At 49.7% G+C, this 27,913-nt stretch overlaps 3 protein-coding genes across 12 annotated transcripts in view; 1 reads left to right on the top strand and 2 right to left on the bottom strand.

The window, feature by feature from the left end:
- Positions 1-466: 466 nt before the first annotated feature.
- DDHD2 (DDHD domain containing 2) lies at positions 467-14,781 on the top strand. 3 transcript variants are annotated; one of them, XM_075043458.1, is made up of 18 exons: positions 467-626; positions 2,877-3,080; positions 4,388-4,578; positions 5,437-5,526; positions 5,905-6,025; positions 7,050-7,139; positions 8,381-8,516; positions 9,148-9,356; positions 9,503-9,573; positions 9,752-9,871; positions 10,078-10,173; positions 10,654-10,782; positions 10,886-11,041; positions 11,122-11,224; positions 11,309-11,473; positions 11,969-12,131; positions 12,426-12,544; positions 13,096-14,781. In XM_075043458.1, the coding sequence occupies exons 2-17, from the start codon at positions 2,888-2,890 to the stop codon at positions 12,514-12,516; spliced, it is 2,124 nt and encodes a 707-aa protein (XP_074899559.1). In that variant the 5' UTR covers positions 467-626; positions 2,877-2,887; the 3' UTR covers positions 12,517-12,544; positions 13,096-14,781. The 3 variants fall into 3 exon arrangements, 2 of the variants coding, with proteins under 2 accessions (XP_074899559.1, XP_074899558.1); XM_075043457.1 differs by lacking the exon at positions 467-626 and adding an exon at positions 2,530-2,595; XR_012652545.1 differs by lacking the exons at positions 467-626; positions 11,969-12,131 and having other exon boundaries at positions 2,710-3,080.
- PLPP5 (phospholipid phosphatase 5) lies at positions 10,252-27,798 on the bottom strand. Of its 5 annotated transcripts, XR_012652546.1 has the most exons (10): positions 20,002-20,082; positions 19,707-19,815; positions 18,262-18,352; positions 17,951-18,014; positions 17,055-17,179; positions 16,486-16,656; positions 15,845-16,161; positions 15,065-15,230; positions 13,119-13,202; positions 10,252-10,412 (listed from the first exon to the last, which is right to left on the bottom strand). XR_012652546.1 is itself a non-coding variant. In XM_075043469.1 (7 exons), the coding sequence occupies exons 2-7, from the start codon at positions 19,809-19,811 to the stop codon at positions 15,992-15,994; spliced, it is 726 nt and encodes a 241-aa protein (XP_074899570.1). In that variant the 5' UTR covers positions 19,812-19,815; positions 27,709-27,798; the 3' UTR covers positions 15,348-15,991. The 5 variants fall into 5 exon arrangements, 4 of the variants coding, with proteins under 4 accessions (XP_074899570.1, XP_074899568.1, XP_074899569.1 ...); XM_075043469.1 differs by lacking the exons at positions 10,252-10,412; positions 13,119-13,202; positions 15,065-15,230; positions 20,002-20,082 and adding an exon at positions 27,709-27,798 and having other exon boundaries at positions 15,348-16,161; XM_075043467.1 differs by lacking the exons at positions 10,252-10,412; positions 13,119-13,202; positions 15,065-15,230 and having other exon boundaries at positions 15,348-16,161.
- Positions 22,169-27,913, bottom strand: part of NSD3 (nuclear receptor binding SET domain protein 3) — a 51,713-nt gene continuing 45,968 nt past the window's right edge. For all 4 annotated transcript variants that reach the window (XM_075043453.1, XM_075043455.1, XM_075043452.1 and 1 more), the window contains 2 exons: positions 27,709-27,913; positions 22,169-26,115 (listed from right to left, as the gene is read on the bottom strand). In XM_075043453.1, the coding sequence (XP_074899554.1) occupies positions 25,874-26,115; positions 27,709-27,913 (447 nt within the window). In that variant the 3' untranslated portion in view covers positions 22,169-25,873. The remainder of the gene's footprint in view (positions 26,116-27,708) is intronic.

Below are 27,913 nucleotides of genomic sequence, written 5' to 3'. Positions count from 1 at the left end.
TCAAACCCTTTATAAAACCACACCAAGAATGGGCAGAACTGCAGCCCAGCTTTAACCTGCACACAGCCCCCAGCGCTGCTACACGAGCACAACAGCCACCAGCCCTCGGGCAGGTCTCCCTCCCCGCTACCGACGCGCTGTCACAGCTCTTTCTGCTACTGTCACTTGAGTAAGGTGGCAACAGGCAAACAGGGCACTGATGTGTCAGCCCTGCTGCTTTTTTGAGGACGTGGTGTTATCAGCAGAAATGCTGCAGCAAGTCATCGCTTACAGGAACATGAAAAAAAGAAGCCAGCAGCCAGCTTCAGTTAGTCTGGAATCTGTGGAGCTGGCTGAAACTTTATTTTCTGTATTTGTTTCAGTAGCAAGAATTGCATCAGGAACAAAACTGCATTGTTTATTGCATCCTGTTTGCTCTGATACTCATTTCCCTCCTCGTCAGTTGCCAGGGAAAAGAGGTAAGTAGGTTCTAGCTGTGCAAGGAGTGTAGAGCAATCCTGATACCTTGCAAACACAGTAGCACTGCAATGCAGTCAGCTAGGAGAGAAGAAAAAAACCATACACTCAGCTGCTGTATCACCAGTGCTCTGTGGACTGGGACAAAGGTTTCCTGCTGTGGAGACGTGGTAAGAATGATACCTCTATCTGTTCGTAAGAAAAACTGAAAGTATGTGCCTGGCATACAAGCCAGACAAAATCTGGGAGGAAGGAAGGTTTCTTCTTCGGTGTTTTGGTGCTGAACCTGTCAAGGTAATGTATTCCTTTACAATATTTTCTCTTCTAGAGTGTTAGTCCCTGCATGTGGGAAGGACTTGGCAGAGGGTTATGTAAACCTCTAGTCAAAAGTACATGAAAGAACATTAAAAAGTGGGCTGAAACGGCAGGTTATCATTTCAGCAGGGCCAGTTATTTGAACAGCTCTGTGACAAGACCTGGCTGCGTATGACATTTCTGCATCCCTCGGGCAGATGGTGGGTTTTATCCGTTTCCCCCAAAGCTGACCTGAACCGAGGGCAGGGATCAGGGCATACCTTACACACTGCAGCCCGCAGAAAACTCCCGCTGATGTAACCGCATCTGTCCCCGCTGCGTCCCCGCTGCCTTCCATCTCCTTCAAAGCAGGACCAAAGTGGGTCATGGCTTGGATGGCGATCTGAAAGGAGAAAGACGCTGCAGCAGAGGCGCGGGCAGGAGCTGTGTCAGCACCAAGCTGGTGTGGGCCCTGTGCAGGCAAGGCTGCACGGACAAGGTTTGCAGCCGTTTGGTCTACAGATGCAGAACTGAGGATTTTAGCTCTTCTGGCCATTCAGTCTTCCTAGCCAGTAACTGCCGTGGTGGAGGTGAGCACTGGGATGACAACTGGTTTATCTTACAGCATCCACCCACATCACAAAACCCCAAATTAGAAAGCGTGTCTCTGTATTTATCACGAAGCTCATCTCTACAGAAACCAAACTCTTATTCCGGGGTTGCCTGTTGCTTCTACGAGCAGCACCCGCTGTCAGAAGAGGGTTTCTCAATCTCCACTAAGGCGAAAGGGGCACGGAAGGACTGAAGAACAAACATTAAATCAGAATCTCGTGGTTTCTGCTGCAGAGCGCCCTATGCTCAAGCATTTGTCCACACTGCACGTGGGAGGCAACTGGCGCGAAGGCACGTGCTTCCCGGTGATGCTGTGCTGGCGCTGCGCACCCCTGCCCACCCGCATCCGGCTTAGGGGCGTAACAACCAGCCTGAAGTCAAGACTTAGGCCGGAGAGTCCTAATGAGCGCTGGCATCGCCTGCCTGCGACGAAGTTTGGGCATGGATCCACTCGAGCCGCTGCGAGCTGCGAGGGCTGTGGCTGTGGGCAGGGATTTTGGGCAGTGCCTGTGCGCAGGGGTTGCAGGCAGGGATTGTGGGCAGGGATTTTGGGCAGGGGTTGCAGGCAGGGATTGTGGGCAGGGGTTGCGGGCAGTGGCTGTGCATAGGGGTTGCGGGCAGGGGTTGCGGGCAGTGGCTGTGCGCAGGGGTTGCGGGCAGGGATTGTGGGCAGGGGTTGCGGGCAGTGGCTGTGCGCAGGGGTTGCGGGCAGGGGTTGCGGGCAGGGACTTTGGGCAGGGGTTGCGGGCAGTGGCTGTGGGCAGGGGTTGTGGGCAGGGACTTTGGGCAGGGGTTGCGGGCAGGGGTTGCGGGCAGTGGCTGTGCGCAGGGGTTGCGGGCAGGGGTTGTGGGCAGGGGTTGCGGGCAGGGGTTGCGGGCAGTGGCTGTGCGCAGGGGTTGCGGGCAGGGACTTTGGGCAGGGGTTGCGGGCAGGGGTTGCGGGCAGTGGCTGTGCGCAGGGGTTGCGGGCAGGGATTGCAGGCAGGGCTGCATGCAAGGGTTGCGGGCAGGGGCTTCTCGCAGGGGTTGCAGGCAGGGGTTGCGGGCAGGAGCTGCGGGCACTGTCTGCAGGCAGGGGCCCGCTCCTGCCCCCGCCCGCCCCCGCCCGTGACGGCAGCGCGGCGGGGCCGGGCCGGGCGGGCAGCACCGCCCCGGGCTGGGCGGTCGCCGGGGCCGGGAGCGGGGCCTGCGCTGCCGCCCGGGCCGGGCCGCGCCGCCGGAGGAGCCGCCTGGGTAACGGGGGCCGCGCCGGCAGACAGCCCGCTTGGGTGGTTTTTTTTTTTGGGGGGTCGGGTGTCGCACACCCACGGACACGCGTGTGCGCGAGGGGGGGGGCGGGCGGGGACGGTCCGACCCCCGTCGCCGCTGCGCACCCGCCGCGAGAGACGGGGATTTTTATTTTTAAATTATTTTTTTTTGGGGGGGGGGGGTGTCGTTTTCCATTTGAGAGGGAATAAGCATTTCTGAAGGGTTTTTAAATTCACCCACTCGCCGCTCCCGTCGTCTCTGTGCAGGAGCATCAATCATGTCTGCTCGGGAGCAGCAGCAGGCGCAGCCCCCCCCGGCCGCCCCCCCGGAGGCTGGAGAGCTGGACGCCGGCAACAGATACGAAGCGGTTGTTCCCCACTGGTTTTACTGCAAGGTCACGGACTCCAGAGAGCGCTGGGTCCCTTTCAGCGCGCAGGATTCGGAGAGGCTGGAAGAGGCTCACGGCTCAGGTAGGGTGAGAACACCCTGGGGAGGGGGCTGCCCACCCCCCCGCAGATGGAACTCCATCCACCTCCACGGGTCGGACGCGGGATTTCACAGCACTGCTTGCCTTCAGCTCCCATCGTTCTTAAATCCCCCTTTGATTTTAAATACCTAGCCCCTGCTCTTAAAATCGCTGTAAGGAACCGGCCTGGTAACGTCAATGGGAGAGCATCAGGTGTGCGCTCAGGGGAAGCACCATCCGGGTATCAGAGGGAAATTCCCTGGACACATCCACAGTTTCTGCCTGGGATGCAGAATTTTCCCTCGGGGAATTTTAAATTGGGACTTTTTTTGGCAATGCGCCTACTCCTAGAGCTGTAGACGCATGAACAACTGAACTGTTTGGGTGCATCGAACGGTCTGACCTCATTCATTTGATATATGCTCTAAATTATATATAATCGTACTGCAAAGCACCCTTCTGGGGTGGACAGGAGAGTGCTAGCAGGACGGCAGAAATTCCACTGGGGAGATTTCTCTCGTGCGGACACATGGTGCTCTGCCTGCCTGCTCCCGGACCGTGCTGCCCAGGCAGCCGGGTCTGCTCTGAGCGGCACTGCTTGCGATGAGGCCCTCGCACTGCCAAATATCGACCGTCTGTGCAACCCCCGCTGCCAGGATGGTGCTTAAAGCACTGCTGCTGCCAACGGCCACAGGCACAGCACCAATTGCCCTGGGGTTGCTCCCTTCCTCCCTCTCCCAGGAAGCTTTGGATTAGAGGCTGTGCCGTTGGTCCTCAGTGCCGCAGCCGAGCCGAGCACAGCCTGGCACGGGGTGCTCTGCCAGGAGCCTGGCCAGCGGGCAGACCCAAAAGGCGGCAGAACAAACAGAATTTGAAGTCCGTATTGGGATCTATGCGGAGTTCTCCGTTTTAGAGGGGAGTGGCTTAGAGACCTGGAGACCAGCACCTCCACCGTTAAGCAATACAGGCCACAAATTCACGTTTTACCAGCTAAGCAAGGCAGGAAGAGTTCACGTAAGCCTGGGCCTGAACTAGAGAGGAAGACAGTTGTAGCTTAATGCCTTCATCTTACCTTCTGCCTCTGAGGAAAGTTTGACTTGGGGCATCTTTCCTAGGATGGCCACCAACGCTGTTCTCTGTGCTTGGGTACGGAGAACATTGGTGTCTACTGCCATTGCTCATATGTGCTCATGTGTGCTGCCCACAGAAGATGCTCCAGTCTCATCCCTCTGTTCTGGTGTGGTATACAGCTTTCTGGTAGCATGCCTTTCTGGTCCTCTCATGATTAATTTCGGGCCTTGGTTCCTGCAGGGAGAGACAAAGAAGACCTAGTTGTCCCAACATCGGGGGGTAGGTACGACGTGCATCTGAAGAAGAGGCAGCGCGTTGCAGTATACTGGGAGGAGGAGGTATCTGAAGTGCGTCGCTGCACCTGGTTTTACAAGGGAGACAAGGACAATAAGTATATTCCGTACTCGGAGACCTTCAGCAAAGAACTGGAGGTAATACATGCCTTTCCTGGTAGCGTCCACCTTGCCGAGAAGCATCTTGGCTTCTCATTGTCAAACACTGGCCCTGATGTCCCAAACTCCATATGGGGCGACTGGCACCACAGTCACGCCTGAGGACATGAACTCGAAAGAGGCTTTGGCATGGCGTTTTTGCAGCTGATTAACATAACTGTAAACACTGCCACTGTCTCCCTCCCAGCCTGCTGTAGCTGGGCGGCTTTCCCTTCCTCCTGCCCTCATCCAGCCGCGTCGGCATCCTTCTGCTACACGTTTAAGTGCCCGGGTGCTCTCGGCATGCCAGGTGGCTCTGGCCTTGCTTGCAGCCTCGCTCTAGCAGCTTTGCTCTGTTTTTTTCCTGACTCTGTCTGCTCTGACTTCAGTTTGACTCTCCTTGTGAGAATCATCCTCACTACGCTCATAGTTTCACCAAAGCCAAGGGAGTTGCAAATGCAAGAAAGAGAAATCATCGTTATGGGGACCCAGTGTTAGACTTCAGTGGTCTGTATTGTTAATGGCTGGAGACTTTGGAAAGATATATATGTAGAGCTATATAGATATATGTATAAAAATATACATCTTTACAATAACCTGTATTCTGATATACCAAAAAATACAATTCTAAATTGATGGGGAAGTCTGCTGCTGCTATTAAAGTGGGGGCTTCTTGGAAACTCTCTAGCAGGCGATACTCAGATGACCCTGTTGCTCCTCCAGCCTGACCTGGCTGATTTCTCTGCCTCTTTTGCAAAATATGTTGATAAGAGATACCATAAAATGGGTGGGGAAATCCCAAGTGGTTGAATATTCATGGAAATACAGCTGACTCACACAGGGTGTTCTTTTCCTTAGGAAGCTTACATGATTGCTGTGACCCTGGATGAGTGGAAGAAGAAACTGGAGTCCCCTAGCAGAGAAATCATTATCTTGCACAACCCAAAGGTGAGGAGGGCCTGGTGATCTTTGTGTTGACCAGCAAGGACATCCCTTCAGTTCTCTTGACGGCCTGTCTTTATACTCTGGCTTTACGCTGTTTCTTTTAACCATGTTTGCTGAGAAATCAATTCTGTCCAAATGGCATTCCTCTCGCCTACCTGCGCCAGAGTAGAGGGCAACGCTAGCAGAGAGTCTGCTTTACACCTTAACGTTTCTTTTCAACATGCCTTTCACTCTCTTTGTGCAAAGGGCTCGTACCAGCGCAGTTAAACATCGCGGTCTGGTGTCACCCCATATCACTTACCAGCTGTTGTAGCAAAATTTCCCCTCTGCTTAACTATGGTATGCAGCGCAGCTTAATGACAGGCTCTTCTTGTTTACAAGCTGATGGTGCACTACCATCCAGTTGCCACCTCCGATGACTGGGGCTCAACTCCTACGGAACAAGGTCGGCCTAGGACCGTGAAGAGAGGAGTAGAAAACATCGCTGTCGAGATCCCCAATGGTGAGCTCGCTTCTCCCTCCCCTCCAGCCATCCAAAGCTACAGAGACTGTTTTCCAACCTGTTTTCTCAAAAAGACAGAAGCTTCCATGATCCTTTTAACAAAGGACACGTTTAAAAATTTTGTGCTGAAAGGAAATGAATGGTTTTCAAAAACTTTCCTAGCACCAGAGAGACGGTAGCATAAATGAATGTGCGGAGGAGGCAGACATATGCAGTGCACTTCCAGCTCCTGCACTGAGACCAGACCTGTTGAAGGCACTGCAGTGCCTGAAATTACCCCTGAGGTTTTGGCACGTATGTTCACAAAGGAAGAGTTTCTTTCTGTGGTAGGGACACCTACATGCAGGTGACTTTCTAGTGCACGTGCTCTCCCCATCTCTGAAGCTGTGCATCAGCTCTGCCCCCTCCCAGCTGTCCCTGAGCTCCCAGTCAGGCCTCAGGACTTGTCCCTGTGGCGAGGGCAGGCAGTTACTCCTGTCTAACCCCTTCATTTTCCATGCATGCATGCCTTCAGGAAAGTACGTATGCAAACTACAGTGTGTGGGAAGTAGAGAACAAGACATAACTCCACCTGGTGCCTACCTGAGAGATGGAGCTATGCGTGGGCCGGGTGGCTCAGCAAAGTGGGTTGGGCACAGGGAAGCTGGACCGAGTCCTCCTGGTCCTGCTGAACGTGCCCCGCAGCCCGGTGGGTGTGAATTGTGAAGACGAGCCACTCCTGCTGAAGCGAGGATGGTGATAGAAGGAGGGGACGAGCCGCCTCACCTTCCTCTACTGTCCTGTCGATCTGGATCCATCTTAGGGCAGGCAGCTGAATTTAGCAGGACAAACAGTTCAGAAACGTGAGAAATCCCACTACCCTTTAGGCATAAAATCCAGGCACTAACTCAAGGGTTTTTTACCTGGCTGAGGTGAAGAGGGGAGGCTCCACTCTCCTGCAGAGCATATGGTTTCAGCAGGTCACTTCCCCATTAAGTGAAGTCTCCCGCAGGGCCTGTGCTCTGAACTCTTCTTTCCTCCTTAGGAGAGCCACTGCAAATTGATCACCTGGTTTTTGTGGTGCACGGGATCGGCCCAGCTTGCGACATTCGGTTCAGAAGCATCGTCCAGTGCGGTAAGTGTGGAGCCCAGCTGGGGTGCTCTTTCCATATGCCGCTTTTAGCGGAGCCAGTAAACTCTCATCTGTGTGGACAATGCGAAACGCTGTGAGAGTGCATTCAAACCATCCCAACACTCACGTTGGCAAGCTGCACGGTTGAATTTGCTGACTGCAGTGGGGAGCATGAATGCAATGCTCTCTAACCCATTAAATCCTACCATCTGGAAAGGTTTGGGCAACCACTTTTCATCACTGTGTTCTGCTGCTGCTCAAAATAGTGAGTTTCCTGAACTGGATACAGATTTTCCAAGTAACTGTCTAAACCTGCTAAACTAATTAGGAACCTGCTCAGTCTATTGCTATGGGTTAATCTCACTGGGTGAAGTCTAACAGGCAGCACCCCATCCAGCAGCCTCTGGAGTGATTTTGGACCAAAACCAGGGATGCTGCTTCTGGCTTAAGAAATCCCCAAGCTGCAAATGCCTGGAGGTTAGGAGAGCACGTGAGAAGTATTGCTGGTCTTACACACTCCTCTAAGCACCCACTGTTGATCAATATTGGAGACAGGGTACTAAACCAAGTAACTCTGGTCTGACCTGTTCATTATTATTTGCTCAGAGTGCTTCAGTTCTGTAGGAGAGGTGATCACTGAAACTGCCTGGAAGCCCAACATGATTTAACTTGTAGAAATCAAGGGAGCTGAGATTTTTCACAGTAGACTGTCTTTAGTTCCTATAAAATATACCTCTGCTTTAATGCAGTCTATTCTTCTCCATGTTCATCTGCTGAAACTATTTTCAAGGCTGCTGACCATGTGAAATGAAAGAAGTCAGCCTTTCTCCCTCAGAACTGAATAATTTCAAGTTCATCTCCTCCCTTAGGATTGCATTTCTAACACGTGTATCTTTGCAACAGATTTTTTTTTTTAAATACCTTAAAGTACCTTTCTTACCCTGACTGGTGTGTTAAAGTACCTTTCTTATCCTGACTGCTGTGTTAAAGCCCTGCCCATGCAGAAAAGAGGCTTGTTACAGATGGGACAGCAAAATCCAGTAAACACACGTGTAAGGACATGGAGCCTTCCCCTGATCTTGTAGTTAAAGATTCAAGGTCTTAGGGTAGCAGCAGCAGATTAAAGACCCTGGTGGGATTTCCCCTGGTAATGATCTTTTCTTTTATCTTATTAACTGTTGTTGATGAAGCAGGCTTGCCCTGTAGCCCAGTGGATCTCGGTAAGAGTTCATGCTCTTTTCCAGTGAATGACTTCAGGAATGTTTCCCTGAGCATGCTGCAAGCACACTTCAAGAAAGCCCAGGAGCAGCAGCAGATCGGCCGGGTGGAGTTCCTACCTGTGAACTGGCACAGCTCCCTCCACTCCACCGGGGTGGATGTGTAAGTGTCCTGGACAGCCATCTCCTCCCGTGCCAGTGTCCATGGGAATGGCAAAGCACACAGCCAGCCTCCTCTGCTTTTTCTGGTGGCCACTGCAGGCAGAGGGAAAGCTGTGAGTGCTTAGGGCTGTGAGTACGCAGGGGTAAGCAGAACAGATGGGGTCCCATAGAGCACCTCTGTGCCAGACCCCGTCCCCACCATCTTTTTGCAGCCCTATTTTGCGGAGCACAGCAGGTGCCTGCTCTGATCAGCATCCAGCTGGAGAGGAGAGGCTTCTGCCTTTCCCTGGCTAATATCAGGAGGGACCAGGGACATCCATACCTTGCTAAAGGCCTCTGGAAACAGTACCGTGTTTCTGCGCTCAAGCACTGCTCTGCAGTGCCCTAGGAAGGGGAGAGAGCAGGTTAGATTCCTGGGAAGAAAGACCAGGCTCCTTACTCCTGCCTGGAGCGTAAGAGCACAGGCCATGCTCTACCTTCGGTCTTGGCATGAACTGAGGGTCTAGATTACAACGTTATGTCCTTTGAGACGGTGGCGATCCTTCTCTGAACTTACGTTTTGCTTTAGAAACGTGGTGGGGTTCACTGGCACCCCTAACTGCAATTCCCTCTCTCCTCTTTCCCCCCCACAGTGACCTGGAGCGAATCACTTTGCCAAGCATCAATCGCCTGCGTCACTTCATCAACGACACCATCCTGGACGTTTTCTTTTACAACAGCTCCACCTATTGCCAGACCATCGTGGACACGGTGGCATCCGAAATGAACCGCCTGTACCAGCTCTTCCTGCAGAGGAACCCACTCTTCAAAGGGGGGGTCTCCATTGCGGGGCACAGCTTGGGTACGGGGTTTCATCCGCGGGTCCCATGAATGTCACCGTACTGTGGGAGCAGGGAGGGTACTGGTCTTTTGTCCCAGAAAGGAGATGGCTTGGGGCTTTTCCCTGACAAGATGCTGATGCTCTGCCTGCCTGTGCCTGTTTTCTAGGGTCGCTCATTTTGTTTGACCTCCTGACGAACCAGAAGGCTGCTCCCGAGGAGGATGAGCGCAACGAAGAGGTACGTGCTCACCCAACCCGTGGGGTACTCCCACAGCACTTGCACGAGTAGCTGTGCCAGTGCAGCGTCGCACTGACCTCCTGCTTCTGCGGCTGCTTGGGGAAGGGGGAGAGACTCCAAAACGTGCAGGAGAAAATAGGTGAGCAAAAAGCATGATCCCTCATGGCTCTATTCACAGGGGTCCAGGACAACCTCAAGCAACAGGGGTATTGAGGAAGTAAGAGAAATCCTGAAGAAGCTGGAGCTGTCTGAATATTCTGAAGTTTTTGAGAAGGAGAAAATGGACAGGCAAGCACTGGTAAGGAGCTCTCCTCTTTTGCTTCTCTTGTGTTTCTTCTTTGCTTTTCTTCCCAGTCCTCCCACCCATTGCACCCTGGTACTGAGTCATTCACATGAAATGTCTCCGAGGAGTGCAGCAGGAACAGAATTACAAAGAACAGAAATACCTCACCACACACACACCTCTCTGCTCCTGTACTAATACCTGGGTTGCTTACTTTCCAGTTCTTGTGCACAGAGAAAAACCTTAAAGAAATGGGAATTCCCTTAGGACCAAGAATGAAGATACTCCATTACATCAGCTCCAAAGAGGAGATGCAGGTTTGTCTTCTGCACGACTTGTATTCACCCAGGTCACATCCCGTTGCTCTCAGACAAGGACCAGCCTTCACCACTTACGATCAGTCCCCAAGCACCCCAACCTCCTCGTTCCTGGCCATCCTTGCTCAGGCGGCTCATGGGCTTGTGTTTGGCAGTGGCGACAGAGCTGTTTGCTGCTCCTGTGTATTACGCTGGTGTTACGGGTGTTACCCTACTGCAGGATCAGTTTATCCCATAGCCTGTAAGGGTGATCACAGAGCAAGAGGACTTGTTAGCGGTGGTAAAGACTGAACTTAAGTGATGACAGCTGGAGAGGTGGTCAGCTGGGGAAGGATGGTGCTGCCAAGACGGTTCTGGAGGATATGGGATGCTGGGCAGTTTGCTGCCTTGCATACTTGGTCATGGGTGGGTAGGACGGGCCGTGGTATGGGCTCGCTGCAGGAGCTGTGCTAGCAGGGTTTCCCGGTTGTGTTGCTGCAGGACCAGAGCACAGCAGCTCCCGGACACAGCAGGGAACATGTTGCTGAGGCTGGGTCCCCGTCGCAGCACGACCCGGACAGCACAGACGATGCCAGGAATTGCCAATACCGGGACGTTGGCTTAGGACAGGTAACTACCGAGCTTGGCACCATGCTTTAACTCCAACAAGGCGCTCGTAATGCCAGCATGGAGTTTGTCTTGTGAAACAAATCTGAATCTTCCTCCCTCCTAGGTCTCAGCAAACTATCCTCAGCTAAACTACAAGCCCACCATCTTCTTTGCTTTTGGGTCTCCCATCGGGATGTTTCTCACGGTGCGAGGAGTGAAGCGGATTAACCCAAACTACAGCCTGCCCACCTGCAAAGGCTTCTTCAACATCTTCCACCCCGTAGGTATAAGAGCCAGAGCCTTCCTGCGTGAGAGGCATGGAGCACGAGCCCTGGCTCACTGTCCCCCTCCTCCATACAGTTTGACCCAGTGGCATACAGGATCGAGCCCATGATCGTCCCAGATTTGGAGTTTGAGCCTATGCTGCTGCCTCACCACAAGGGCAGGAAGAGAATGCACCTAGGTAAGGGAACGGGCAGCCCCTCTCCCCCAGCCCGGGGCAGCTGCTGTGGCCCCCAGCCCATCACCAACCCCTCCTGCCTTTCAGAGCTGAAAGAAGGGCTGACTCGCATGAGCGTGGACCTGAAGAACAACTTGCTGGGGTCCCTGCGGGTAGCCTGGCAGTCCTTCACTCGAGCCCCGCTGCCAGCCGTGGAGGCGGCGAGTACCGACGCCGAAGCAGAGGCAGAGGCCAGCGTGGAGAAGCAGCCAGGTCGGTGGTGCACAGGGGGTGGTGGGAAGCCGGGGGTGCAGCATCATGACCTGCCCACGGAGCAGTGCGCAGCCACGCCAGCGAGGTGCCCGTCCTGGCATCAAACCCAGGCGCTGCCTCTTCTGTGCTCAGCAAAGGGATTGCCTTTGAGCTGCGGATGTGCTTCGCTCTCCAAATGCTGTGGCCTTCCCCCGTTACTGCCTGATGAAGGGGGAGAACAGGCAACCTGTCCAGTCAGTAAAGGCCTCCTGGGGGTCTCAGCACACCCACACCACTTTGTAAGCCTGCGAAGCCTGTCCCCCTTGTCTAGCTGTGTCTTGCAATGCTGTTTTCCAAAAGTCGGAAAACCCTGAGGGGGAAGGACCCAGCACTTAAGCTGCCTCTCCTCTGCAAGAGCCCACAGTAGGGCAAAGGAAGGGCACGGTGATGCTGTTGTATTTCCATGGCGGTGGGTGCGCCTTGGCTGAACCACATTGCTCTTCTTCATTCCTTCAGACACAAAGCCAGACGAGACCCCCCCAGCAGTGAAGGAAGAGACCCCCCTCATTAATGTGGGGAGGCTGAATGGAGGGAATCGCATAGACTACGTGCTGCAGGAGAAGCCAATAGAGAGCTTTAACGAGTATTTATTTGCACTACAAGGGCATCTCTGCTATTGGTAAGATTCTGTGTAACTGTCAAAGCTTCAAGTTCATGTCTGATGTAAGCAGAATGCCATCATTTTTAAAGTCAATGTAGTAAGAAAAGCGTTAACTGAGTAAAGAAGATACGCTCCTGCCTTTAGCACAGACACAGAGGGTGGGTAGGGACAGAGGAAGGAGCCTGGTGTAGTTCTCCTTGCCTAGTACTGCCTGCATTTGCTGAGCGCTGCGTCTACCCCATAACCATCACAGATGTCCTGACAGAGTGGAGGGAAGTGTCCCTCTCTAATTCCCATGTCCTCCTCCTCCAGGGAGTCAGAAGACACCGTTCTGCTGGTTCTAAAGGAGATCTACCAGACGCAAGGCATTACACTGGATCAACCTTTGCCAGGAAGCCAATGACCAACCTGTACTGTTCTGGCTGCTTGAGGTAAGTCACCTTGCCTACACCTTCCTTCCAAATTTCCTAGGACACCTCAGAGGACATCTGGTCCGTTTGAGGGAATAATACTGCTTATTTACAGCTGTCTCTAAGGCAGGAGTTTGTGCTGGGTTTTTTCTTTGGCCTGTCAGCATGTTTGGTTTCTTTCCTCTCATCCTGCACACAAGCACTATTGGACACGACGAGAGCCAGTAAACTGCTGCTGAAGATAAAGGCAGCAGCAACTGCGCGCGGTTACAATCAGTTCAGCCCACCAAGGGAACGACCAGACGCGTGGCCCATAATCCAAGCCTCCCGAGCTAAACAATTCTTACAGACAGGTTGCGAACCAGAGCGTGGGCCCTGCAGTTCTTGCAGGGGTGCTTTCACCTTCTGCTGCTAATTGCTGGCCAAGAGTAGACTAGGGGTAAGGCACATCCTTAGGTTTTCTTGCCCTTGAAACCTCATGCTGGTCATTTGCTGGGTACAGGAGGCTGGGCTGGGTGGATTTTGGTCTGCCCTAGTGCAGCTATTCCTATGTTCTCCTTTTGCTTTCTTAGATCCAATTCAACTGAGTACTCACCAGGAAAGTCCAGATTTCTTCTCTGCCTTCCTCTCTCCTCTGCTGCTGTGTCCCGCATGCTGCTTCCCAAGTACTTGCTGCTACCTGGAGATAAGGATGATTTTCCTCCATTTTGGGTAGGGGTGGGGGGAAAATATATCAAAGGAAAACACTTCTGCTCACTCACAGCACTTGCACTGTGACTCCCTGTGGCAACATGTACTTTTAACCCTCCACCTTGTAAGTTATCACACTAGCTCCTCTAGCACCGAAGCAGACTAGCTGTCTGGGCTAGGAACCAACACTGAGGGCCTGACTCCACTCCTGGCTTAGCGAGGAAACTCACAGCTTGTGACCTTGAGGAATAAAAGCCTTAAACACGCAGCGTGGAGAGAGCTATAGCAGCCTTGTCGAGCAAAGGAGATCGCTGACTTCTCCCTGCTGTAACACAGAGCACCAGGCGCAAGGACTGCGGTCTTTGGGAGGTGAAGCCCAGGGCACAGGCGTCTCCTGTTAGGTGAGCAGGAACGTGTCTACCAGCCACTCTCATCTCCTTCAATTGCTGCTGCATGGTTTGTGCACTCGTGGGCTCTGCCAGGCAGGACTGCCCCATAAAATGACTCGTGAGAGCAGCATGTTTGCGCACAGTTGACCCAGGCACTCCTGCCTGCTGTAATGTGTTGGTAGTGACTTCTCAGCATCCTCACCCAGCCCATGGCAGCCAGCAAACCAAGGGCCTCCCTGAGGCACTGCCTGCATCTTGTGTAGGACCAAGCTAGTGGCCAGGTGTAACTATATGGGAGGGAAGCTCAAACTACAGCTAGACCGGGGGAAAGCAGCTGCTCCTCAGCAGTGTCCAGGCAATTTGGAGGCCTGGAGGGACAGCCATCCTGTGCTTTGCAGGGGCACGGAGCAATGCTACTGTCCTGCTGCAATGTGGCTTTCAGGGTGGCTACAGGGATCTCACGCCAGCCAGGCTCCAGTCGTTGTTTTTGGTTTTAAGTACACAAAATGCAGCCAGCGAAGTCGGAACCCAGATCCGTAGGGTCTGGACACTGTGTCCCAATGACCCGACTGACAAAAGGACACCAGCTCTGCAGGCAGTTCAGTCTGGAGCTGCCTGTGGCCTGCTAGCTCTGCTCCAAAGGGAACAGGGCCAGAGATCCTCTGGCGATTCCCCCCTTGCAACCAAAACCAACCAGACTGACTCAGTGGCTGGGCTGAGGCAGACGCTTCAGTGATGTGTAAGGTCGTTGCTGTGACAGCCTTTGGAAGAGCCAAACCACTTTCCCTCCTGCTGACTTTTGCCCTGCATGGGGTAAGGAGCCTTTTTTCCACAGCCTGTTTGTTTGTCCTCCGTTGTACTACATTATTTGCACTATTTGAAAGGTTTGGTTTGCAGCCTACATCCCTCCTCCCATCCCAAAGGAACACAAGCTGTTCTTTTACCTGACTGCAGAAACAGACATGCTGCTCAGTAGGCGCCTGAACTACTGATTGCTAAAGCGTCTCCTACAAGAGTAGGAAAAGGAACAGTCTTAACACGGGACACTCTCATGATCAGCTTTTTAAGTTATGCACTTTGTAAAAAAAAAAAAGTTAAATACATTTTAAATGTTATTTAATGTCTTTTCCAGTAAAAGCCAAAATAAATAAGTAGAGGACTGTGGTGTGTGCATGTTTGGGGGGAAGGAAGGGGAGGGCGTTGAAGAATTCACGTGTGCATAATTTTAGGGGAAAGTAAAGCTATTTCTATAACTTCTACTGAAGTTGCAGGGTCATAGAGGGCTTACGTGGCCCAAACAGAAGATTATGGTGTGGCATTTTCATTACTATCATGTCCTGAGCTTGGCAGAGGCACACGTGCCTTCCTCTGCTACAGCCTCACATTTGCTGTTTGCATGTACATACACTTGATCAAGAATACACATATTTATGGAGGAGACTAGTGACAAATAACTACTTACAATAGTCCTGCCATACAGCTATGCCTTGGATTTCTCAGCAGCACTCTACCCTTCCATTTTCTGACAAAACAAACCATGGTGTAGAGAAACAAGCACCTCTGAAGGGATGCTTTCAGACACCATTTCATTTTCTGCTGATTGTCATCTCTTTACAACTGTATTAAAGCTGCAAGGGAAGAGACACAAGATGAACACTCATCTAGAAACCCCTGCAGACACACCAAAGGAAATGGTTTATACAGCAATAAACCCACTTCTTGAAGTAAAGCTTTTAGTACCACAGTTCATTAAAAAAATTAAACTCCTTTATTTGGCAACTTAGAAAAAATCAGGGCTAGCACAGTAACGCAAATAACGATCATACTAGTTTCATCTTCCCTCTCCCCCACTCAATCCATGGTTAAAGACTGCAACTTCGCACTCATTACTCCAAATTAGCTCAGCTGTAATTGAAAAGACAGACTTAAACCCGGTGCCAGGAGCAAGTCCTGCACTTCATTTCGACATATGCTTCCCAGGAGAAGGGATGGGACCGCTCGGCTGGATTGAAAGGAGATGACTGATGGTGGTTTCTTGACTGGACACAAGAACACCCACTGGATGGGGCACACCAGATTGTCATATTTTGCCAGTTCTTGCTTCAGCTCCTTTTGTAACTGGCTGTCCTCCCACAGGCTTGCATGCCAACTGCCTCGCTTGCTTCACAGCAGGCCCAAACGGAGGGACACCTACAAAATTTGGTTAATGAAGCAAAACAGGCCCCTGAGCAGGACAACTTACCAGCACTGCAGAGAATGCCTGCTTGGGTTTCAGGTTCATCCTCATTTCAGCCACTTCTTGCAGTCCAAGACCAACTCCCCTAAAGCCTTCCCCTGCCCTAGCACTGAAGGAGCAGCAGGAGAGGTGCCGGCAGCACAGAGCCCGTCGCTATATATCTAGGTGAAAGCTGGAAGCTGCAGGCTTTTCTTGGTGTGCTGGCAGTTGTTTGGATTTGTACAGAAATGGTTTGTGGCACATGGAGTCCATCAGAGGAGGGTAATACTGCCTGTAGCAGAGGTACGCAAGCACGAAGCCGATCACTGAGCCAACCAACACATCTGTGGGCAAGACCAGAGGAGAGTTAACTTCCCCTTACCTTCCCAAGCTTCATGATTGCATTCTCCAGCAGGCAGCTTTTCAGCCTGCTCAGAGCTGAGCTGGATCAGCAACTTGACCCTTGGCTATAAAACTAAGCTTGGCATACATTTCAAAAACAAAGAAAAAGGCATTATCACCTTGCAGGCAGCAAAAAAATTGCTACCGGAAGAGTAAACAAAAAACCCAAGTTGCCATCGTGGGCTCTGAACACCTCTGTGGCACTGCGGACCCCCCCATGCTCAGAGTGCCCCCCCGTCCAGGTCTGCAGGCAGACACCGACCCACCTTGCCAGTGGTGCTTGTAGTCACAGGTGCGGGACACAGCAATGAGGGTGGCGAGGAACAGCGGGAGAAGGAAGGCGCAGAGCCGCAGAGCCCTGCCTCCCCGGCCAGGAGCAAAGCAGCGCAGCTTCCCGGCTATGTAGAAGGCAGAGAAGGCAAGACCAGTGAAGGCAACTGAAAGAGAAGCATGTTGCTTCAGAAACAGCTCCAGGCTCTGCTGTGGGCCCTCAGCCAGACCTTCACCTTTTCCCCTGCTGGGGTGGAAGGGCTGCAAAAGGACGTCTGTCCTGCCCACGCAAACCAAGGAAAGCACCAGCTCATGAGCGATGGAGGAGCCACAGATGCTGGTACTTGGCAAGCATCCCTCCTCCCAGGAGCTACAGCCAGCTTCAGATTACATTTGTCACCTCATTGCTTTGCAGAGGGAAAGTTGAGACCCCCAAACAGACCAATGAATGTAGACAAAGCCACGGGGTGCATGAAAGCAAACCCAAGCTGCCCTCCCCACGGGCATCTACTCACCATGGTTTGCTGTCTGGGGCTGTAGCAGGTAGGGGACATGGAAAACTTACACGAAGCGTGTCCGCTGGGGAAACTTTTGCGTCCCTCAGTCACTATGCCAGGGTTGCCTGTGCACACCAGCTCTGCGTTCGCTCGTCCGTCGGGGAAGCATCGATAGAAGAAGTCCGGCCGTGGCCTAGGGCAGAGAACAAGGCACATAGCCCTCGGGTGTGCAGCGCTCCCAGCACGGTGCTCAGGAGATCTGAGCACCCAGCCCTCCCACGGAGCACCCACATATGAATGCGGTTGCCAGCTACCTCACACAGCTCGCCCCATTGTGCAAAGGGACGGTGGTGTGACCCAGGCTGTGAGAAATGCAAAACTGAGCATCGCACCCAGCTCCGCTCCTGCCTGGGCAGGCAGGGCTCAGCAGACGAGAGCCAGGCTGCAGCAGCACACCTTACTGGCCCGCCACTGCTTGGCAAGACCCGGTTTAGACCCTGAGGATTAGCACTCTGCTGATCCTCCCCAACCAGCCCAGCAGAGCAAATGCTTTACAAGAACCAAATGCCCATGCGGCCTCAATGTGCCTGGGTTGCACAGCCTGCGGGCACACCGGAGCAAACCTCTCAGGCTGCGTCTCAGCACAGCTAACTTTTTGCCACCCTGACCACCTGGCCCGGGGAGATGAAACCATCCCATCTGCTCCCTGTATGCGTGCCAAAGCGCTCCTCCCTGGTGCTGGCCTGAATGAGCCCATCTAAATGATGCCCGGAGACAGCGGGTCCCTGCCAGTGCTTGTTCTAATATTTAATTGTCATTATAACTAGAAAAAAACACATTCTTTCCAGGCTGAGCATGTCTAACTACAGCTTCTGGCCCTTGCTCCTACTGCTGTAGCTCTGCCACTGAGCAGACGTGCCTCCCCTCCCCGCATGGCGCAGCTAGGAAGGAGCCAGTTTCTCACCTCCCCACAATGAGCTTCAGGGCATTTGTGAAAACCCCGTTCAGGGCAAGAGCAAGGCTGGCAGCTAGGAGAGAGCAGAGAGGTCACATCAGCATCACCCCCACCTGAATGTGCAGCTTCGAGGCACATTCAGGCACGGGCAGTGCTCAAACTTCAGCTGGAGCCACACAGCTCGGCTTTGATACCCCTGGCACAACACTTGTGCCCCAGCAAGAGCAAAGGACTCATCTGTGAGACTCCTGGCTCACAGCCACAGCATCAGGGCAGACCCCTCAGGGGGCTGCAGCTCTCTGGGACAAGGAGGAGCTCACCTAGGCAGGCTTCCCGCGTGTCTTCTCGGTCGGCATTCATGAACACCCTTGCCAGGACAATGAGCAGTAAGGGAGACAGAAATGCGATGAACTGTCACAAAACGAGAAGATTGTTAGGTGTCTGTTAGCAAAGCAGATTTAAGCACTCTCATCAGAACACAACAGCAGTTGCTCAAGAAGACTATACACTTTCCTTCAACAAAGCCAAGCAACAGCCTGTCCTCTCTGCACACAATTACACTTCCATCAGAAAGCAAACTCAACCCCAGCTGCAGTCGCAGCAAGCCCTGACTAACCCTGCGCTCCCCAGAGCACAGCCATTCCTCCTGTCTGTCATCCAACGGCAGTGCCTCACGTACAAAAGCCCACGGGCTGCTGGACGTTGCCTGTGCCGAAACACGAGAAAAAAAATACCCCAAGCAGCATAAATAACGCAGTGCACTAAAAAGGCCCTCTCTGCATCCCAATCCTTCCTGTGCTTGACCCACTCAGTGCACACACTCAGCAGAGCAGCGGAGCCTTCTCTCCTCTGAGGAAAGCCCAGCACGTCCTCAAGCTCTCCCTTCACAGTATCAGCCGCAGCACCTCAACTCTCCCCATCCCTGCAAGCACAAGGATTAGTTCTTTGTCAGCAGCACCCAAGCTGCTCGTCAGCAAAAAATACAGGAGCTGCTGATTCAGAGAAAACCAGTTACCGTTCACATCACCTCAGTGGCGACTGCCGCTGCGGGATTTCACCCCGGGGACGTCTGACAGGCTCCCAAGGAGCCTGCTACCAGCTGAAGTCTGGCATATGTCATGCTTTACACCGCCAAATCCAAACGCCACACCAAGGTTTTGTCCTTTAACGTTTAGTGCCCACCTCTTGCGGAAAATCACAAGTGCTATTTACTAAGGAAGTGGTTGTCTTGCCCAACCCAGGAGCCACAGCATCTCACCGAAGCACCGCTGCTTCAGGGGAAGAGACAACCCCTTTAATGGACTATTGTCTACTTGAAATCCGCCACTTATGGTTTTATATTAAACCCTTTTAACAGAGCCTAGAGACGTAGGGAAAACATTTTTGCAATAACACGATAACAAAACTTTGCTGAAAACAGCTGCTTTCAAGCAAAATGCTCCCTGACAGCGAAAGATACGCTATAGTCCATGATCATAGTAATCTGGATCTGAAATTTGTCACGAACAACAGCAAAAAGTCCTCACAAGTTTTTATAAACTTAGTTACGATCCCAAAGACAACCCTGGATGGTAAAGCCTAAAAAGATGACACAAATTGACCGGGAATGTTATCTTGTTTGCGGCAATACATTGCACTTTCGGTAACAGGCATTAAGAGCTACAGGCATTTGCAGTACAAGTCTTCTAGCCAGCAGCTTTGCTTTAAAAGGGTGGTTTATAATTAGAGAAAGAAGCAGGTAAATGCAGGAAACCGCTGAACTTACAAACATGGGTACCGTGGGTACGTGGTCCACTTCTACGTACGGGTTTCTGTAGAGCCACATCTCTTCAGGCTGCACCACTCGCTGGAACGGAGGCAGGAACTCCATGACCCTGGAAGGGAAAAACAAAAAAACAAACGCATTTTTGGGGCAGGCAGCACCGGCAACGGGCGAGAGCCGAGCCGGGCCGGGCGGCAGCTCTGCCCCCTCCCACCGCAGAGGGACGGGGACGCTCTCCCGGTGCCGAGCTCCGGGATGGCCTTGCCCAGGACCCCCCTCGTGTCCCCCCTTCCCTCACACGAAGGCGGCCAGCAGCAGGGCCCGCACCGCCGCCTCCGCCGCCAGCTCCGCCGCGCCGCCCGCCCGCCTCATGGCCGACCCGCCCCGCCCCGGCGACGTGGCGTTCACGGCCCTCCCCCGGCCGGGGCGGGCCGAGCCGAGCCGAGCCGAGCCGAGCCGAACCGAGCCGAACCGAGCCGAACCGGCCTCCCCGTCCCCTTCCCGCCCGCCTCGGGGTCCCGGCTCCCCTCAGGAGCGCGGCCCCGGGGAGGGGAGGCGGCAGGACGGCGACACCCCCGGCCTTAACCCACCACCCGCCCCCCCCCGACAGCGGGGAGCCCCTGCTCGGTCACCGAAACGGACGGACCAGGCTCTGGTCGTTTGGAACATTCAGAACGATTTATTGAAGTCAACCTCAAGCAAAAGTTCAGATCAGTGGAATGTCATTAAAAACCTTTCCAAATTAATCCTCACGGAAGCAAAAACACATCTGAATTCCAAAGTATTTGTAAAATAAAAAAGGCAACATCTCAGTAAATATAATGTACAAAAATTATAGGTTCCTACCATCACACACATTCAGTAAGAAGCTAAAATATTACAGGCAATTCTAGATACGCTATAACTAGTCGACAGTAAGCTATCTATATACAGGTTAACCAAGCTTTACAGGTTTCACACTATGCAAGAGAACATAGGCCGAACAACAAAACCCCCAAAATATCATATATCTCAAAGTCTATGCGGCAACATCAAGTCATAATACAGTAATGCCCCAGTGGAACATCGCCAGGGAAATTTAACACTACTTCGTTAGTGTCAAGAGCTTCTAGTCAACTTCCAAAAACTCTTAAGATATCGACTTCAGTGAATATTGATGCTTTGCTCTTAAAGACTCGAGTGATTTCGTTAAAATAACATTTCACAGAATCTACAAAGTTTGTTACAGATAAACAAAGTCTACGGAAGTAACGACTCTACAAAGGTCATCCTTACAGATAAAGAGTACATGGGAATGGAAACGGAATCTGCAGGTATCTGTGTTGTGCAACATCACTCGCGTGGAAACGAACGGGCGTTGTTTCTCACAGCCACCCCAGGTATGCGCACACCCCTATGCGGAACAAAACCCCTTATTACCAGCCAGCTGAAACAGTAAGTTATCACCTTGTTTTCTGTGGCAACGCGATGGGTTTGTTAGAAAAGGAAAAGTGACGCCAGAAATGAGATACAGCTCGACCAGTGAATAGGAAATGTTGTTGGTTTTGTTTTTTTTTTTTCATCCAGTCTCTTTATAACCCAAAAGCGAGTGAGAACTGCTCAGGAGGGTCCAGTGCCCGGCTGCGCAAGGACGTTCTGGGGGGGGACGATGGGGGGACCGCGCACAGCCACCTTGTCTTCTGGAGCTGGAAGAGACAGCGCTAGGGAAGGCAGCTTGCTTCTCTTTCTCTGTGCACAACCCCCCCGGGGAATTAGTACCACACGAGAAACAGTGGATGAGTGAATGGCTTTGGCAAATTCATACATGATTTCCCTTTTTGATTTCACATGAATTACAGAAGTCTTCTATGCAAAGCACAGATAGAGTTTCAGCTTAACAACTCCCCTCTCTCCAGAGCAGTGAGATAGCCCCTCACAGGGGTAATAAGGACCTGAGCTTGGCACTCAGGAATAGAATATAATAGGAAACAGCTTTTTTTTGCTTTTTCTTTTTTGCCCTTTTTTTTTCTTTTTTTTTTTTTTTTCCTCAGAACAACATTGTGAATACATCCAAAGTGTAGGAGTGTATCATAAGTGCAAATGTTTTTGCTACACAAAGATAAATGGTAAGGGAAAGTTGATGGAAAACTGAAAGCGAACGGACAGCATTACTCCAAGGTTGCCGTCTCTCATGCAACACACTTCTTGAACACACACAAGTCTGAGACAGCTGCTTTGAAAAACTCTCCCATTTGCCATAGATTCACTGTACAGCGGGAGCAGAAAGTAACTTCAGGGAAGTCAAAGACATTTTCAATGTAGTATACAAAAAAAGTTATGTATAAATAAAAAAGCTGTATAAGGAACCGCAGAGCTTCAAGTACATTAAACCCTGAATTCAATGAGGCAGAGGTTTCAATGTTAAAGTGACTACTTCGTACCAGCGTTGGACATCCCCCCTCCCACCCTCCTCCCCCACCCCACCCACATATTTCTGTAAAGTTTCAATATATACAGATTTTATGCTCATTGTTAATTACGTCTAGCAATTGTGTCTTTCCCATTCTATCCTGAAATTAAGATACAATAAGTTTTTTTAGCAGAAAGGCCAAAATTAAACATTCCAGCCCTATTACTCCATTCTAACAGATTCTCTAAGACCATGGTGGTGACCAGAGAAGGTAATTTGCCCACAAAATTGCCTTTAACGTTATCCTTCCTGAGCTGCAAATGCCTTCAACAGTCTATTGATAGGACAAGTCTATACTAATAATCTGAAAGCTACAATAACTAATGCTTGCACCATATATTTAGAAAATGGTAGTAACCAGCCATTGCACCATTTGGCCATGGTCTGCAGAACGTCTGCGCTGTGCTAAGGTGCAAACTGTAGAGTAAAAGCTCCAGTAAACAACAAAATCCCGTTAACTTTGCAGAGCAGCTCGGACACTGCACTATAGAGAGCGCACAGGCGACAGAGCTGAAGTCAGGTGTTCGCCAGAAGCGTGGTGCTATCTCAAAAATTTAAAACAAAGTGAAAAGTGTGACAGTGCGTTCCAGTTAAGGAACAACTGACAGTCTTAAACAGCAGATTTAAGTTCTCAACCAAAATCACCAGCAGTTCTGTGGACTTCTTCCAGGCCTCAGCATGAAACGACTAAACTATCCTAGACTACTTATCTCATTTTAGAGACCATACAAATTTAATTCAGCACCTGACTCCCCCTCTGCTGATGCCAATTAACCAAAACAGCTACTAAACCTTTTCCTTACAAAGGAATTCCATTATTATTATTCAGATTGCAAAGATGTGGTTAAAATGTCTATTTTAACATTTTGTGTTTGGCATATAGAACAAACCCCCTACAGCTACCAAGATACTTTGAATTCGGTATTTTCTTATCTCAGAATGTTAAAAGTTTTTTTGAAAGATTCACCTTCTCTCCAATAGCGTGAAATCCAGCTCAGACTTTTTGTTCATAAGCTGTACAAGCTTATAAACCAATCTCCTATTTTCCCTTTTAAGTCCAAGCCCAGCTGCTGGCTATTATTAATCTTTTTTTGGTGGAAAAAAGGAGCACCTGTAAGAAGTTTGAAAACAAAGTTAACCAAGACATCAAGTGGCATGGCACAGGAGTAGCAGCAGGCCTCAATTCACAGCATTTTACAAGTTTTTAAAAGCCTTCTGTGAACCTTCACATGTTCTGCGATACTCAGCACACCGGCACGTCACAGCAGTACGTCTCACGTGGCGACTGACGGTCCGCGGCTCTTCTCTGCTCCCTGCCACGTCAAACGCTCATGAGGGCGTTCTGGTGCTACCACACCATTTCCCTCCAGTCAGTAAGTCACCACGGACACAGAATAAAAAAGCATGTAGGTGCACTCACACAATAGTGTATCTGCAATATTCAGAATGCTCTGACTTCCTAAGAGAAAAGCATTTGAACATTACCAAGCCTAATAAATAATATAAAGTAAACACATCGGGCCTTACAGACACTGTAGCAAGAGCTATGTTTGGAATTTCTGAAAAGGGTTAAACACCCCCAATAAGAGCTTAAAAAGAGACATTTATCACACAAAATGTTAAGAAAAATAAAATCCTTTTTGTAAATTTTTTTTTTTGTAAAAAATACTAAAATATAGCACTGCTTTCAAGCAAGATTAGTGTTTCAGACATTCACTGTAGTACGGACCACAAGATGAAGTGCTTTATAGATCCCAATAGCCCTCTGTACCATGAACTGACCCACAAGATACCTGCAGTTATGCCACCCAAGACACCCCCAAGCTTGTAGGAAAGGCATCTGCAGACGTTCAGAAGACGAACTGCCAGATCAGTTAAATGGCACAGTAGCAGCTTAAAGAGATTGTAGTGTATTTTGTAATTTTACAATTGCACACGAAAAAATTTCCCCCCAGTACATAAATTTGAGGACGAGAAGGACACCAGCCAGATGCAAGTCATGTTCTAAAATCCCACATGTACTTTTTCAGCCTACTATTTTCTTGAACTGAGAAGTCACCATGTTCCTGTAGGTTTATGTAAGCAGTTTTCCAGAGACAAGGTTCTTAATTCAAAGGCTTAATTTAGCCAGATGCCAGCAACACTTGATATTAGTTCTCTTCATTCAGGATTATTTTCAATACCCATTAGCAAAAAGCTAGCACGAAGTTAGCCAATATCAGTATACAAGTCAAAAATACACTCTAACAATACCAGGGCAGGGGGAGACGCACAGTGCTTTGTAAGATTGTGGGCTAGGGGAGGAGGTTCACCAAAGACTAACTTCAGCCTGGGGAAACTAGTCCCCCTAGGCTCCTTGGACAAGAAATAGAGGAGGATAGGTTTTCAAAAGAAAATCTGGAGCAGGACCCTACCTAAGCCACTTCAAAAGCCTCACTGAAGGAGCCTGTCTCTCTACTGATTAACAGAGGAAATCCAAGACAGAACTGTCTCATGAAGCTAAAGTTGGCTGCTGTTGAATACGGCCCGTTAGCCAGACAGAAAATACCCTGTTCATTGAAGAAATGCTGAGATTTTTCTTAGCTCCATTAACAATAAAGATTAAAGTTAGAAGAAGATCTCTCTCAGCAAAAAAATCTAAACATTCAATCAAAACAAACACGCACATGGGTCAGATTCCTTAAGCGCTCAAATTTCCTTTGAAACTAATGGGAGTCTGAGAAGGTGGCAATAAGGAATCACACTAATATAACTGCTATAAAACAAGTGCAGGCTTGGCAGATGACAAGTACACACGCACAGAACAATCTTCCAACTAAAGAAGTCAACGGCAGAGCTCCCACTGGTAGGATTAAGACTTCAGTTCTGAGTGTGCTGCAGTATATGACCGAGGCTGGGAGGCTCTCCTAACTAGGAAGGTTTTCCAAATTAGGCGGGATAAAGAAATAACCATTGTGCAATTAAGCTCTTTCTGAATTTCCACCTGTCTGCAAACACCGATTATAGCTCTCGAGCAAAGAACCATGATTTCTTCCCTCCTTAAACAATGCCAGCTCTTGTGTTACAAGCACTTCCAAGAAGTCATACACCTGATTTCTCATAGGAAAAGCTTTACAATAATATTAATAAGTTAACATGATATATAACCTACCTTCTCAAAATGCCTTTAAAAGTAAGTACGGGAATGGGAATGGAGGCATTTCAGGGTCACCTGGTCTGAAACCCACATCTGTCTTATGGCATCTCAATGTTACACAGAGTGGGGAGGCTTTACTAGTTTTCATAAACTAGACATAAAGGTTATGTTGGCTTTGCTATTTTGTTTTTAAAGACACACTGACCGATCAAAACCAGATCTTCAATACCCTTTAAAAATTAAATAAATAAATATGTTGCTATGCTTTGCTTTCTACACTCAAAGAACATATTTTAAACAGAATATTCTTTTCACTGTCAAAAGGTCTACGTTTTTCTTTGAAGGCCAAGACGTTTCTGGTTTCCAACAATAAGAGCTGCTGTAGCACATTCAAGGGTAAAAGAAAGACCAAACAATAAAAAACAAACACCACTGCCTGCTTCCGCTTGCTAAGATTAAATGGTCCCGTTCCTAGTTCACACATGACGGCTCCGATGACAAAGACTGAATGTGTCATAGCAGTCTCTTCAAGTTCATCGCCTGTTTGCCTCTCTTCTCCCCTGCCTTGTTTGTTTTTAACCAAATTCACTCCTTTGCTTCTTCTACAGGATTCTGTGATTCCAATTTGCACTTTATCTTGCTCCAGTACTCAGGTGCCACAGGAGATGTGGGGTCATGTGCAGAGCAGCAGAGACGGCCATCCAATGCTGATGCCACCAGGGCTCCCTTCTCGTGATCTTTACAGAATGAATGAGGGCAAAACTCACAGAACGAAACTGCAGGATTGCTACAGACGTCGCACTGATGCCACGGACATTCCCACTTTCCTGAGGATGGGAGGGGAAGGGAGAAGAGAGAGACAGGAAACTGAAATTAGTGCATTTCAGGGACAGCACTGGCCTTTAACCCTTACTCCATGTTGTAATCGTTCAGATGAAGTTCAGAGAAATCAGCTCTTACTGTAGTTGCTACTTCTGCTTCTCATTTACAAGAATCTGACTGGAAAGTTCTTAGTCATTTTCCATTTTTCAGGCCTCACTTGGCTCAAAACATTGCTGCATGCATCACCAGAGTTTAAAATAGTTAGATTAACCTCCTTGGGCATCAAGACACCAAACGTCCTTGCAAGATGGACAGTTTGTTTTGTACTTTTTTCTGATTTGTGAACATCTCTTACTGATCTGGACACAGTACTTGCTTAGATGGGCACCTCCAAATTAAGTTTTAGTTCAACTGCAGTGTACTTTTATGTAGAAAACTGAATGCATTAATTTTGAAAAATAAGTGAGAAATGGCTCAGAAAAGAAGTAGTTGTGTAAAAATATGTTTGAGCATAAAAAAAACCCAGATTCCCCCAAACCACTCAGACATGTGTTTGTATGACCATGTGCTGAACTCTCAGACTGCAAAAGGTATACCGAACATAGCAAAAACAGAAAAATCAGAAGCTTCTTGCTGCTGTGTCCAAGCCTTGCTGAAGTCCCCTTTGGCTGGGTTACTGTTGAGAAACAGAGAGCACCCTCCTTCACAGGGACATGACACACCGCATTTACAGTGTGTCAAGACCCACGTCACAAAGAGCAAGAATAGCACCAAGATGGGACTCCAGACCTCTAATGAAGTTGTAACTAGCCCATCTGGGCCAGGCTAACCCCAACACTCCCAAACTTCAAAGAAAAACAAAGCCAAACAAAAAAACCTAACTCAAGTTGCTCTTGGTGCTAAGATGCTATCACTTCTTTCTCCAGCAAATAAACTATTTTGAGGATAGCTTCCATGTTTCTAATCTGCTGAAAAGGCATGTGACAGATTCAACTTCACTCATGGCAGCCTTTTGGTTAATGTAATCATAGACTAATCTGGACTTCCAATTATTTTCACCAAACTCTTTGGAATCAGGAAGATTAAAGAGATAAGGACTTCTACAAAATCCTGCAATCAGATTAAGATGTTGCATTGCTGAATAATTTGAGCCCTAGCTACAAAAGGCTATGCCTTAACATGGAAAAAGTCACATGGAGGAGACATGCCGTCAGGATACAGTAGATAATTTAAACATACATACTGATTAATTGAGCCCTACACATCACGCTTCCTATGTCAGTGATTTCACCTGTCATTTGATTTGTGCTTGGTGACTTTGGGACATCAAGATGTTGCTCATATTTCAATCAAAATAAGAGGAGGAAATTTGATCCAAGAAAGAGGTGCAACAAGAACAACATTAAAAAGTATTACAATGCCTCTCTGTCCATCAGTTCTCATTTAGGAACACTGCTGCCTGACGTATTTCTAAAAATGAGTGGTATTGCAAAAGCAAATATGCTGCATTTAATGTAAATGAATGCTGCATTTCAGCTCAAACATTGTTTTGCTGCAGGAAAGAAAAGATGAATAGGAAGCCATATGATTGCCCTTACCAAAAGGTGGTTGAGTCAGGTTAAGGCATAGGAGGTGGTATGCTTTGGGACAGTCCTTTTTATCACACATGACCAGTTCTCCCCCATCTCCACACTGGAAACAGTTGTCTTCATGCATCTGCTTCTGTTCTGTTTTTATTTTCCGTTTCTTCTGCTTTAATTTTGCATTCTTCACCTTCTCTTCATTTGCAGTTGCAAATGCTGT

Source organism: Buteo buteo, chromosome 12 (assembly GCF_964188355.1).
Source record: "Buteo buteo chromosome 12, bButBut1.hap1.1, whole genome shotgun sequence".
Lineage (NCBI taxonomy): Eukaryota > Metazoa > Chordata > Aves > Accipitriformes > Accipitridae > Buteo > Buteo buteo.
This window is presented reverse-complemented; position numbering and strand designations above follow the sequence as displayed.